Source organism: Poecile atricapillus, chromosome W, assembly GCF_030490865.1.
Source record: "Poecile atricapillus isolate bPoeAtr1 chromosome W, bPoeAtr1.hap1, whole genome shotgun sequence".
Classification (NCBI taxonomy): domain Eukaryota; kingdom Metazoa; phylum Chordata; class Aves; order Passeriformes; family Paridae; genus Poecile; species Poecile atricapillus.
Window position 1 is genome coordinate 54,751,175 of NC_081288.1, and position 14,691 is coordinate 54,765,865.

The following is a 14,691-nucleotide window of genomic DNA, read 5'->3' on the forward strand; positions in this document are numbered from 1 at the left end:
AAATACCTGTTTCCATACACTATACTGAGAGAAAATCTACAGCTCTCCTATTTGTGCAATCTTTCAAAAAAGCCTTTATTTTGGTTTCCTAAGTTGCATGCACACAATTTGCAAATACACACATTAAACTGTTCAGAAGCTACTAGATCAGAAATTATGTCCCTAACCCAGATTATCAAATTCTCCTCGAAACAGGATTAGTTTAGTCCATCTTGATCTTTCTCATTCTTCTGCATTGATTGCACAAATTTATTTATTTGTAATAGGAAAAAAAACAAAAACAACATATTATTTCAATGCTTTCTTTGGCTTAAAATTATTAGGCCCAAAATTAGCAAGCAACTTAAAAATATTTTGAAACAGTTTTCAATTTTGGTACCTTAAGTCCTATTTTTTTCTTACTTATTCATATGAATGACTGTGGTGAGTACATGCTGACACCTGCCTTACAGACACAAATGCACATCCTGTCCGAGGATGGGTTCACTCCACTGACAAAATAACTGAGTTTCTCCCTGAATCCTTCAGCCTTTCAGAAAGGAAGGTTAGAGGCACCTATCTTATTCTGATGATGTTATACAATTCTGTTCATTTTCCACGCTCTCCAGCACTATAGATTGAAATGGATTTGCATCACTGACCATCTGTATTGCTCAGAGATTCAGCTCCTCACACCTCTTCATTCAATCTCTGAGATGTCTTATTACTCCAGCTATTATAGTCAATAGGCATTACCCCATTTATCTTATTAGCACTGACTGAGGCAGGGTTAGTCTGACCACCATACAAAGCAGCTGTTCCACCCCGAACCACATCACTACTAAAAATAAAACAGACCAACTTCTTTTTTTCCCCAAAAAGTGACTTACGACAGCTGTGTTGGCTGCTCTGTAGCCTCACTAAAGTCAGACCAAGTAAAAGGTAAGCACTATCTCTACAGTTATGCAGTGCAGGAGGAGAATTTTTTTCTTACTGTTTTCTTTAAACCACATAATTGAGATAGCTGTTTTTCTGTTGGAATAATTATTTTTCCATTATAGGAAAAAACCCGTGAATACAATCAAATTAGGAAAATAAATTATCCTTCACACTGAGAACATGTATGCTTAAAAAGCAAATGTCTGCAGTCAAGGTATAAGTCCATCCTAAATATAAAATCAATCATGATATTTAAGTCTTATGTAAAGTCTTATGTAGTCTTAAGTATATATAAGTCTTATGTATACATTAAGTCTAACATGTAAAACTTAAAGAGCAGAAATAGAATTCTAGAAATTCAATATAATCGTTTCAACAGGGCACACTCTGACCTAGCCCTAAGGAATCAGATCAATTCTAAGAGCTCGGTATTAATACAAAATAAAATCTTTACTATTAATACAGTTCATATGAACATCTTTGCCTCTTCATCACAATGTTTAGGAGTTTCAGCTTGCAAAAGCTACAAAAGCCAAGGCAGAAATACAGATATGCAGGGTGCGGGATGTTGGATTTGTTGGCCTGGTTTGAGGGGTTGGGAGTGTGTGATATTTGTTTTTTGAGAAATTAAATGGCAATTTACAAGTTCTACTACAATAAACAGAACAAAAAAAAAGACATTTCTAGAAGAGTAGTAGTATTAAGTGACTTGTATTTCAGTATATTATGCTTAATGCATAACTTGAAAACCAATGAGATCATATCATGCAGTGCAGCACTCATTATAATCCCCTTCTCTAGTAGCTATAGCTTTTTTCCCTGCCTCTGTCATGCAGACACACACTCTCTCCTTCCTTTATATATATGGATATGTATATATATGTATGTATATAAAACCCCACACAAATGCAAGCTTTTCACATCCCATAGAGAGTTTGGCAGAACCAAGGGAAGCATTGCCATTGGCGGTGAAATGCAGCACCAACAGCAGGACTCTGCCTCTGCCATGGACCGTGGTCTCACTTTGAGGACTCAGGAGTCAATTGTGTTCTCATCCTTCTTCCAGGATGGGAACACGTTCAGAGTTACAGCACACAACCTTACGGGACCAAGGAGATACTGGTGAATCTACTGAAAGTCAGAACAACTAAAAGACACAACAAAGGACATGGGTATTTCAGTTCTGGGTTTGGTCCCTCTGGGAACATCAATCCCACTAAAGAGGGGCTCTCTACAATGATCACAGACTGATCACATCGAGAATTTAATGTCATGCCTGTCTTAGATGGCCATCACACAGCAGTGGGTTGATTGCCAAACCTAACTGCTTCCAGACCCATGTCCCCTCCATGTACACCCCAGCACTCTGGGGTACCTGCAGCCCCACACCTCAGCCTCCAGCAGAGACTTAGAATCAGTATAGGAAACCTAGGGTTTAATGCTTCCAAACACTTATTTTTTATTTATTCCTAATCTAAATTTCTATATATGTGTCAATGTAATTGAGGATTAAGGCTATTAAAAACAGTTAAAATTAATCAATTAAGGAGTGCCAATAAGGTGGGAACACCCAAACAGATGCCTGGATAAAACTTTACCCCTGATTAGCCCCTTTAAAGAACTGCTTAGGATAAAAAAGCCTCATTAATGGAGGTAGTTCTTGGTTTGGTGTTTGTTTTTTACTATGTTGTTTTTTGGTTTTTTTTGAAAAGAAGATAAATCTTTAAACTTGCAATTTTTATTCTGTCAGATGTAATTTCCATATTGCTGTTTTTCAAGAACATAGAAAAATCACAGTCCATTTGGTGGCCCATACACTTGACAGCCAACAGTTGATACAGATACACATGCTACTGATCAACACAGAGGATGCTACCCAGAGGCCCTCTGCAAGCACCTCTCTCAGCTCTCTGAGCAGCAGACTATTGCAAAGCCAGCTATTAAAACAAAATGCACTATGTCAGTGTATTTCATAAGCAGGTTCTATTGAAGTCATACAATAAAATAATAGTTTAAGAGAGCATTTGATATTGAAATGGAAATACTATTTTACCTGTCATTCTGCTCCCATTAGTTCCTGCCTCAGCACTAGAAAACATAAGCACAGAAAACTTGCAGATCAGTTCAGGTCTGTCTGCAGGATTAGATTCAGTGGATGGCTCAGGGTGTCACAATATTTTCCAAGGGCACTTTATTTTCTCTCTGAAGATACTCTTGAAAATGATTTCTTAGTCATTAATTATTCATTCTATTTCTTATAATCAGTTCTTTTAATTAGTATCCCAGGCAGCTTAGCTGACGATCCCACACTTTCAGTAATTAGGGGCAGTTTGTTGCCCCTAATTAACTTCAGACATAGCAAGACTCTTATTACTTTGTTATTTCAGCTGGTTTTATGTTTGCATTGCATATGCTGTCCTGCTTTAATGGCTCAGAAAGGAGACTCTTGTGTCCCTGTTGTGCTATTTATCTCATTTAGGTTCCATCTCTTTCTTGACTCTATGTTAGTTGCTGTATATTAAATCCCTCTGACTCTCTGAAGTCACGTCTGCACTGGCAATCAGTGTGACACCAGAAAAGTGCATCTGTACAGTGAAACAGAACCTGCCAGCCTGTACTGTCTCCTACCCTTTTGTGCTGCTTTGCACTTGTAACAGACACAGCTTGTAATACAGCAAAAAGGTCATGTATAGAGGCTTTACCCAGTTTTGCTGATTTTATCACACGTCTGTGACCTCTTGAAGGCCATTCTGGACTGAGTTCTGACCAAATGTTATAACAATCAATGGGTTAATAAACCATTAGAGTTTAAATATCCAGAACACATAAAACAGCTAGAGGTTTAGTATTAGTCTGAATAATTTCATTATTTTAAATAAATAATGCTTCTCTTTCTCTTTTTCTTGCTTCTTTTTCTCTTTAAGATGGTGTTTTTCATCTACAGACAGCAAGGCATATTAAAGCAACAGAAAGACTGGTGTAATCCAGTTGCTCCAATTAAAGTTTGAGGAAGAGCCAAGCAAAGACAACAGCAGCTCTGTTCACAGCTTATCACTAACCTTCCAGGTGATTCAGCAAGGAAAGAGGTTTTAAAATCTCCCACTCCAGGCTGTATGGATAGTGGGGGCAAACAGGAGACATGCAAATCTTCATCTGGCTCTAACAGAAGTCCTGTAAGGTACATCCTTCACTCAGGGTGTCTGAGAGAGAGCCACGCACAAAAATACTCGCATAGTCTGATATCAGTGGGTAACGGATCTGCACAACAAACAGATTAGCTTTACACTGCACAGTAAAGGATGACACTTCTTTTTCAGCAACACGTGAGCAAAACACATCAATGTATGCACACGCAGCTGGATCTTGTAATTTTCAGCTTTCCACTGTAGAATTATTCCATTTATGGTTATTATATTCCAGGTGGTAAAAGAGAAGGCTTACATTCACCAAAACATAGCTAGTATTATAATAGCTTTATATAACATTTATATTATTTTATAACATTTATTATCACAGAAAAAGGCCTGGGAATGTTCAGTTATTAAGTATGTAAAAACTTGGATGGCAAGAAAAACAACTTTAAAAGCTGGCCTTAATTCCAGTAGTGTTTTTAAAGTAAATTAGTTTGGGAGACAAAGTATGCTGAAAAGGACCCAACGTCATATAAACAAGATTGTCAGAACTTGTACCACAGAATGTTTAAGCTAAAACACATCTAGCTACGTCATAACCATGCATACATGAGTATGCTCAGAATCTCTGCTGTGTGTGGCTATGAGAATGATACTGCATTTGGAGTTAAGGCAGGGCAAGCAGAATCTAAATGCCCATTCAGGCAAAGACTCCAACAGCTAGCTGAAGATTACTATAGAAAAAAAATTCTAATGGAGTCTGTTAACTTCCATCTCCAAATAATACCACTATTTACTCTTTAATCCCCACTGGTAAGAGACTGAAAAATCCTCTGCCTTTTAATGACACTGTGGGAAGGAAGGGAGAGTGAAAGGGGAACTGATTTCTAAGATGATTTAATATCAGATCTATTCCAAACAACCTCTTATTTTTTTTTACTCTCTTTGCCTAAGCTCCACCCATAATGAGGTCAAAAGAACAAAAAAAAATTTAATGGTCAATATTAATATTTTAGAAATAACACATATTTGATGTATTTAATACTTGGAGTGGAGAAACATTTGTAGAACTCTTCTGAATAAGAAATAACCTTGCTACAAGGCCTCAGAATACATAATTTACAAATAAATCAGGGAGTTTATGAGCAATAGGCACAAACTGGGGATGTTTCCCAGCAAGATAAACATTCAATGTAGACTGCCTGAAGGTAAATTTTTTCTTAGAAAAACTCATGAATTCACCATTAGAAAAACTGAAACATATAAAACAACTCCAACTTTCTGCAGAAAAAAACCCCGTTTTCCCCAGTGCACTAGACGCTACTGCTTTGGTTTTCATGCAGTCCAACTTCTGCATACCATTTTTCTCACCAGTTCTTTGCCCTAGCTATTCTGTATTACACTGACATGAAATCTGAGACTATTCCCTTATCTACTAGTTTAATCGTTATCCTTTTTTCTAGACCAGTATCTTTCCTGCAAACTGACACCCAAGATATTCCTCCTTCATTTCAGTTTAATACCGAAAAGCATAACTATCATGACCAATGGATTTCTCTGCTACAAATTCATTCCTCTTTAACTTTGTCATTGTCCTTGCTGAATAGCTCCTCTACTCCAATATTAATTCAGTTCTATATCCTTTCTCAACACCTTCAACTTAGTCCATGAAACTCTCCATCACTAATGTCTAGTTCTCCTCTAATTGTTGTAGATATACACCATCTCTTTAGAGGTCTCATTTATACCCTATGTGTTTGTCCTTTCTTCCACATCCTTGTCTATGGCTCAAAAAAGTCTATTCAAAGTATTATCCTAAGGATTCTTTTTGTGTCTATCACTCAGAGTATCCCTCCAGCATTTTCATTACACAGAAGCTGCCAGCCTCTATTTCTAAAACCCCACAGACAAGACAATTGAACACAAATGAATAATTAATGGTTAAGAGAAAAATGGAAACACAGTTGCAGAAAAAAATTATTGTATAATCACCTTCTCTTTTTCTAATTTTGATTCACCAGGTCACATATTTAAAGAAGTATTCACTGTAGCTCTGTTCATTCTTCACAATGCTGTTAATTAATGCTTTTCCCTTTCCTGACAGGAAAAACACTCAAGAACATTCTTGAACTCATGCATACAAGCAATCACACTAGAAGAGAAGCATATGTTTTATCTCCTCACTGCAAAGTAAATAAGAACCAGAAATAAGTTCTATTGAGCAAGTACCATCAACTTCTAGGGAGTTTTAAATACAAAATGAAAAGCCTTCAATGCTTATGGCTGAGAAAATAACCTTCAAAATGTAAGCTTAAGCTGATGCAGCCTGGTACCGACATGCAAACACTATCTCTCCTGCTGCTCAGAGTATCCCACACACAGCAACAAATTGAAAACTGCCTTTTCACAGCTGCTATTCTGAAACCTGGGGGAATCAGCTGCAATGCACAAGAACTGGGCTGCTTTCAATTCAGTGCCAGAACTTCTAGGCAGAAGAAAAATGGGTACTGGAGACAGGCAATAGGCAAACGAGCAGGACTTCAGCAGACGCTGTTCCTCGCCCTCTGTCCCGTCCTGAATGGCAAGAGCCAGAAGTCACGGAGAAGTCTGAGTGCCAGACCTATGCATGCCACTGCCATCAGCTGGCAGCAAGAGGAGTAACTTGGAGAGAAACACAGGAGGCATGTTTGCAGCTAACATGCCAAAAAAACCCTATATGAAAACTGGTTTCAGGATTAAACATTCAAAAGCTTAGAGACTGGCACCTGGCTCAGACAGAGTAACATACTAACTGGGGCTCAGCTCAGCTAAGTACAGAACCAGAGTCAAGGCATAAAGACAAACACCCCAAAACACACCCCTCAATGAGCAGAGGTGAGGCAGCGAGCCAAGCACTTTCCTAGCAGACAACAAACATCAGACAACAAACACATCATCCCATCTTCCTCTAAGGATACCTCTAGGGTCAAAAAAGCAAGTCTTGTCCCTAAGCTATTAGCTTTCCAGTTGTAGCAAGGGAAGCAGCAGGAGGAAGGGATATGTTAAGCGAGCAAGGTAAGGGACATTACACACAAGGAAAAAAAACAAGGATAATGGGAGAGTAGAACACAAAGGTACATTAAAAAAGCAACCCAATATATACTGAAAGAAACTTCAGAATGATATTCACCAGTATGAAAAAGAAATGGTAGAAAGCCAGAAAGAGAAAAACCAACTCTAATAACCAGCATGAAAATGGAAAGGCGATTGGTTAGTAGTGTCCCCAAACATGAACTGGTAACAACAGGTATGCATGGGGGAGCAAGGGGGAAAAACTGAAAATTTGCTACTAGAGAAATACATTGCTCAATGAAGAGTCATCTAGGAACCAAACAGTATTTTCTGTTCTGGCAACAGTGTACAGTTAAAGACAGTATGTAGTAATTGATATTTTGAAATCATGCACCTCAGGCAGTTAAAGGAGTGTGGTTCAGAGGGGGGGTAAAAAGTGCTTTCCTCAGCTTTGTTATTCCACAGCACCAATGAGTATATTTCACAGATGATGTCAGAGAAAGTGTTAAAGACAAGCTGATTTGGTATTTCTGCCTCTCAATCACCAATTACAGCAGTTCAGGCATACAATGTGAGAATAACAATTTCAAAGGGTTAGAAATGCAAGGCAGCCTAGCCAGACAATTGCCCCGTACAGTCCCTGCAGAGAAGGCAGCAATCAACTGATCCTTCAAACTTTCCTCCTGTCAGCTCCCCTGTAAAAAAACCTAACATCTAGTCTTCCATAGACACTTTAAATAGGGTATTTGCCAACAGAGTTAGCATATTTTTCAAACAGAAAAAAATAAATGACCTGAGGTCACACATTCAGAAAAAAAATTAAAATTGTCCCATCAAATAATAATAACTACTCAAATTTCAAACACAAGTATAGATAAAATAGGCAATGAAAACAACAACAACAAAAAAAACAGGTAAAAGAAGTGAGTCATCAATTTTTCATCATAGTAGACCAGGTTTGCAGACTGTCCAAACATGTTCACTTCATTACACAGCTGTTTATCAATATGTGGTTTTCCCAGCACATCGCCAGCTTCTGGCCAAGCCACACTGATCAACGCTGAGCTGGTAGGCCAGAAGAAGAATTTAAGATTAAAACAGAACTCTGATGAGTTGTCAGTTCTGAAGCAGCACTGGTAACTAGGAGGCTTTGCTTCTCTCATCACCCTTCAGTACTTCTTCAGCCATGGCTGAAGATTCAGTTGCCCATGGCAAGCAACTTTCCTACTGCAGGCAAAACCAACTTCTTCCACAAACAGCTGGTTCTCCTGGGGTAGAAAGATCTATTTGTGTATAATCTTGTCTCAATATGTATAGAGGTTTGTAGGCTACCTATTATGGCTTTTGACAGAATTTACCAGAACTCTCTACACTCACTTGACTAAAATTAAAAATTATGCACAGCTTAGAGCATGATGACATGGTGTTATGGGGAAAAATAAGGCAATAAACTTGATTTAAAATTACTTTCTATAATACCACAAAAAGAATTTAAATTTTTAAGGGAAATGAAGGTAGAATTGAAAAACATGTTAGTAGAAAGATCTTTAGCAGAATCTTGACCAGATGAACAAGTTTTATAGCTATGTTTTTTTCTCTGAAATGTGTCTACAGTTTCTGAAAACAATGGTGTTGGACGTATTCTCCTGGCTCCTTAGCAGCGCAGAAAGTAACATCTAATGAAGCATGTTCTGAGGCCAAGAGACAATTTTTCCTTCACAAAACATGCTTAGCCAAGAAATAAGCAGATAAATATCACGAGTTCAAAAGTAAGGAGATATGGGGTTTGAAACAGAAGACAAACATTGGGAATAAAACTGCAATCCAGAGAATGAAGTCTATCCCCCTAACCAGCATCTCCTGACAGTGTTACGTAGTGAACATTTATCATTATAAACCTCTCCTTTCAGAGAAAGTCCAAGAAAGAGGAATGAATGAATGCATGAAATTCAGATGAAAATAAATCACTGATTATTACTGCTCCTACTTTCAAGAATTAGCTAGAAGTCAATGGTTTTGATCTACTCGTGATTTAGTAGCCAGATGTGAGAGAAGGAATGGAAGAGAAATAGGCCATCAAGTATTCAGGAAGTAAACTCACTCAGTTATGAATTCTACATGGCCAGATCAACTACTTCTAATACCTATCACCTATGAAAGCAAGGCCTGAGTTATCAGCTTTGATGTACTAAGCCTTTCATGCATTACAAAATCTTGTTTAGCCTAGGAGTGCTACCTCTCCCTTAGTCTTGGATTTCTGTGTGGCCACTTGATTACTAGAGTACTGTTTAAAATGCTGAGAAAGAAAAACACAGGAAGAACACTTTTTTTTTTTTTTTTTTTTTGGCTAGTTAATTGTAGCACTTTGCTGTCTCTTCCTTCCCCAGGAACTTTAACACCCATTCATCTCTCAGGTACAGAACCTGCCTTTGGCACACACTTGTTGGGTACAACTGGGTGGATATGGGTTTACAACTGATTAGCATAAACAGCAGTTACCAGGGTCACCATCTAATCACTGACTCAGTACATATATACTCATATATATAATGTATGTTCATATACACCACCTTCCCTTGATGGAAGACAGTCACAAGAAAATTTCTTTCACAACCTAAATCTCATTCTATGGACAAATTCAGTCTGGTGATTTGTGATTCAGTTTGGCTGGGGTAAAGAGAACAGAAGAAAAAGGAATGGGCTTAGTTAATGATTGTCTTCTGTTAGGACTAGAAACGAGGAGAACTGACGAGGCAGAAGAAAAAAATAATGAAATATGTTCAAGGGGACTGATAAAAAAGTGGTAACTACAAAAAAGTGACAGTCTCTTTAAACCAGGGGACAGACAAAGTTTGCTTTACAGAACAAAATGTAATGCATTGATGCATCGATATTTCTCTGTAAGGTGGAAAATTTATTACTAAATGTTCACAAATATCTATTGGAAATATGTTACTAAATATGTATTAGCTCTACTCAGTAGAGCTAACTCCATCTTCATCAGGATATGCTACCCCACCTCAAAAAATAACACCATGCTTCAGTTCCACACCTCCAATATTTGATTATTCCCCCTTCTCTATCAAAAATCTACCAGCTACCAAAGTAATGCAGGGTATAATAGTAAATCATCAACTAACTCTGAACAGTTAAAAATTATTATTTCTATCACATATCCATCCTAGTGACAAAGAAAAAAAAAAAAGAGCCATATTATTAAAGTATGTGATTCAGCAAACCCTGGGCTAAATTACACTGATTTTGTCATTAAAAGCAAGTTAGAGGAATTGATGGACTCTGGTGAATTATGATAGTTCTTGTTTTTTCTAAAAGTTTGATTTTCTTTTTTAATTAATCTTATCTATCACAATACAGCAGAGCTAATTTTACTTAGCAAGAAGAAAGAAGGAAGAAGAAAGGACAACAGAGGAACGAAACACTGCCTGCATTCAAAATTCTTTAATTAGTATAACACAGTCCATTAAGTATGGTGGTTTCAAGATACCATATAGTACATTTTAATCTGATACTAAAGCAAGAACATAAGAAGCCAGACACACTGTAACCCATTTCTCTACTAATATTACACAATGCAGCTGAAGATATTGGATATATGAATTCCATCTCATTCCCTTACTGGATAATATGTTCCACATTAAAAAGGAAGCAAACTGCATTCCTCAGTATTTGCTCAGCAATATGCCAAATGAACTGGCAGAAAGAACAAATTACTTCTGCTCTTAAGCAGGGTGGATACTATTCTTAGGTTATCTATAGGACTGCTGGTGCAAAAGCACTACAAGGGTTCACAAGCAGAAAGACGCAGGGGGCTGAACCCACACAGCATGATAGATTCTCATTCAAAACCATACCTTGGACAGGGCATGCTGTAGCTAACAGCTCCAGTTTCATAACACAGGTAAGGAACTTCAGTCCAGCTGGCAGTGGACAGCCAGCCACATGCTGTCACATGAGTCAGAACCGAAGCAAAGAGAAGGAGATTGAGGAACAGTCCATATCCATATCCTATCTTGGCAGACAGAAAATTAATTCAGGAAATAAGACAGACTTTTATCCCATACAATATTATTCACAGAATCACAAAATTAGTAAGGCTAGAAGGGGCAACAGTGGGTCATCTGGTCCAACCTCACTGTTTTAGCAGGGTCATCCCAGAGCACATGGCACAGGATTGCATCCAGATGGTTCTTGAATATCTCCAGTCAGGGAGACTCCACAGTCTCTCTGGGCAATCTGTTCCTGTGTGCAATCACACACACAGTTAAGAAGCTCTTCCTCATACTCCAGTTCTTTCTCATATTCAGGTGCAACTTCTGTGCATCACTTTCTGCCTGTTGTTTCGTCTTACTACTTTGCACCACTAAGAAGAGCATCCTCTTGACATCCTCCCTTTAGATACTTACATACATTGATAAGTCCCCTCTGAGTCATCTCCCTTCCAGACCAGCTGTCACACCTCCAGAAGTGTCTTCCTTCAGGACACAGTTTAAGACAGGTGGTTGTACTCTCATTCCCAAAGCTGACATGGGGCCACCATGCAGCACAGAGAATAAAAATTAGATGTAAAAGTGGGCCCCTTCATAGAGCTCTGGGAAATCCCAGACTATCAAAGCAGGTTTTCTGAATTCTAAAAACTCATGACCAGTTCCATTACCCTACATATAATAATTTCGATAATATATAAAAAATTGTCACATAAGAGGAAAGATGGTTATGTGCTTTTCATTACCTCTAGACAGAAGTGCAACTCCTAGAAATAATTATTTTTTGTGTTATGTCTAATTTAAAAACAGTATTTCCTGACCAGGAAAGGACAAGTCATCCTTGTTCTGCAGCCAAATTCCTAAATATGACAAAAGTCTCTTTGTACATACAGCACTTAATGCAAAATCCAGAGTTCATTTAAAAATCGTAATTAGCAAGAGCAGTATTTAATTTTAGGTATCAAGTCAATTTTTTCAATCAGTCTGTTCAGTGCTCATAGTTAAATCCACAACAGTTTTATTTCTGCATTTGCTGCACATCAGTAATCTCTTTACATACATTTTATTAATAAAAATAATTAAAACAGTAGTTATTTTTAAAACAGTTCCTACACTTAGTGACTTAGATCAGTGAGAACTTCTAAATGCTCAGTATCTTCAGCAATTGATGGCCACAAGCTGCAACTTGGAAGCTGATTAGGAGAATTTAATCAAGAGGAGGGCAATGCAGCAGTAGAGCAGGTCACACAGACAGGTTGTGAGATCTCATCCCTGGAGGCTTCTGAGCCTCCTGCTTGAGCCTAGATTGGTATCAACACTACATCAAGCTTTGGCTTTGTCCAGTGGGAAGTCACACTTAGAGGGATACAGATGTCTCTTCAAATTATAATTTCTGTGATGATTCTGTTGTCAGGGTAGGGAATTTCCAGTGAGTTGAAAATTTTTATTTCAGATTTTCTTTGGCTATCTGCTTACAAGATGTCTCCATTCATGCTCCAGAGTTTAAGTACCTAACACTTAATAAAAACAAATTAATCTTCCAGAAACAATCTTATTATTAGTAACATGTTGCCACATTGACTTGTCTGAGAATTCACTAAACACAATTACCTACAGAAGGAATACTTAAGATATACCAAAACATTTAGTATTGGATTTTACAAACCCTTAGACACATGGAAGTACAAAGATCATAAAAGCCAAGTAGAATTAAATAATTTTTGTGTCCTATCACTATCCTTCTGCAAAATGATACAGAACAAGGGTTTTGTTAGTTTATTTTGTTTTGGATTAGTTTGTTTGTTTACAAAACTGAAAGTAAAAAACCAGTTTTTTAGATCAAACATTTCAAGAATTCAGCTCTTAAGTAGTTACCTGGAAATGCAGCGCCTTAATCCAAAACTCTGTGTATTCTACTTATTCAATAGCTCAAAAATAAGGAAGAATAAGCATAAATACCTACCACGCACCTGCCAGTTCTCAAAAGCTTGTCTTTCACATACCAGACACAGAGAATAACTTAGGTCAACCTTCATTAGAAGGTCATTCTCACCACAAGCATGCATGTTGATTGTTTCTCTGTACAAAGAGCACACTCAATAATTCATAAAAAAATAGTTTTCTCGTTCACCTCTGTGTTTCATTTGCTCGGGTTGGGTACGGACGGTCAGAACATGACCCGCAGGAGGCACCTCTGGAAGGTTTAATTCCACCCACAGGTACCGCCGAGAAGCAGAATACATCCTCCACCGCAGAACGGCCTCAGCGCGCCCGCTCCCTGCGCTCCTGTGCCCTTCGCACGGCGACTTCGAGCGCAACTCTAGAAACTTGAACGACTTCACCCCCGGTGAGTGACGGATTTCTATCTAAAGGGTGTGTTTTGGGCCAGGCGCGCTGACAGCCCGCCCTGCAGCAGCCGCTCCGGCAGCGCCGTGCCCGGCCGGTGCCGCGGCCCCGCTCAACCTGTTGCGGGCCGGAGCGCCGGGCGGGCCGGAGGGCGCGGGATGGCCCGCGGGGGGCGGGAGCGCACGGCGGGGCAGGGGAGCGGGGAGGAGGGGGCTCACCTTCTGCTGCCGGCGGGCCATGTCCGTGGGCTGCTTGGCGTTGAAGGGGTGCGCGATGCACCTCGCTATGAACACGTAGAGCTGCAGCCGGAGCCGCTTCTCCCGCTCCTCTCGCTGCAGGCGCTCCTGCTCGTCCCGGCCCTCGCTCAGCACCGAAGGGCTGGGGCTGGCTGCCCGTGCCGCCCCGGCCTCCCTGCCCCGCGAGTCCCGGGGTGGCGGCGGCAGCGAGCGCGGAGAGCCGCCGCCCGCCGCCACCAGCACGTCCCGCCGCTCCTCTTCCAGCAGCTCATCGGACTCCTCCTCGCTGGAGGAAGGGTCCAGCATCGCTCTGGGCGGGCGCGCCCCGCGGCCGGGCACGGAGCGAGGCGGGGAGCGGCGCGCACCTTTCCGGACACGTCGAGTTTACACACGGACTGTTTCCGACCGCCGGCGGCCGCCGGGCGGGAGCGGCGGGGCGGGAGCAGAGGCGGGGTTTGGGAAGGGGGTCGAGCCTGGGTTGCCGTGGGAATTGCTCCGAGCGGCTCCCGGCGGAGGCAGAGGCGGGACCGGGGCCGGGCTAACATCTCCGGCCGCCCTGGCGAGCGCGGCGGCCCGCGAGTGTCCGGGACGGGGTCGGGCAGGCCGAGCTGGGGCTGCTGGAACACCGCGGCTGCCAACGCGCCCCAGCGGACGGCTCGGTTCGGCTGCCCTGCTCCCTACGACAGGGGCAGCCGCTGGCCAGGGAGCCCTCAGCAGCGCCGCTCCGCTCGGGCCCTGCCGGCCCTGGCAGCGGCTGCTGCGGTGCTCCTTGCCCCGCGTCCCGGCCGGCGAGGGAAGCGCGCCCGCCGCTCGCCGGCCGGCTCGGACACACGGCGGGACTCCCTGCGGCAAGGGCAGAGCGGGGGCTGTGCCCGCCCCGAGCCTCGCTGACATCCTCTGCCAAGTGTTGGTGGGGGAATGAGAGGCATCTCAAATGGCCCCAGAAAAGGAAGCCACCGAAGCTGTGCATTTCTGAAGTGGCGGGTGGGTTGATGCTGAAGTGAA

The 14,691-nt window shown here is 41.0% G+C and overlaps 1 protein-coding gene across 4 annotated transcripts in view; it reads right to left on the reverse strand.

Moving 5' to 3' along the window:
* The window catches only part of LOC131592057 (calcium-dependent secretion activator 2-like), a 283,092-nt gene extending 269,026 nt beyond the window's left edge, over positions 1–14,066 (reverse strand). For all 4 annotated transcript variants that reach the window (XM_058863314.1, XM_058863313.1, XM_058863312.1 and 1 more), the window contains exon 1: positions 13,669–14,066. In XM_058863314.1, the coding sequence (XP_058719297.1) occupies positions 13,669–13,992 (324 nt within the window). In that variant the 5' untranslated portion in view covers positions 13,993–14,066. The remainder of the gene's footprint in view (positions 1–13,668) is intronic.
* Between the last annotated feature and the right edge of the window lie 625 nt (positions 14,067–14,691).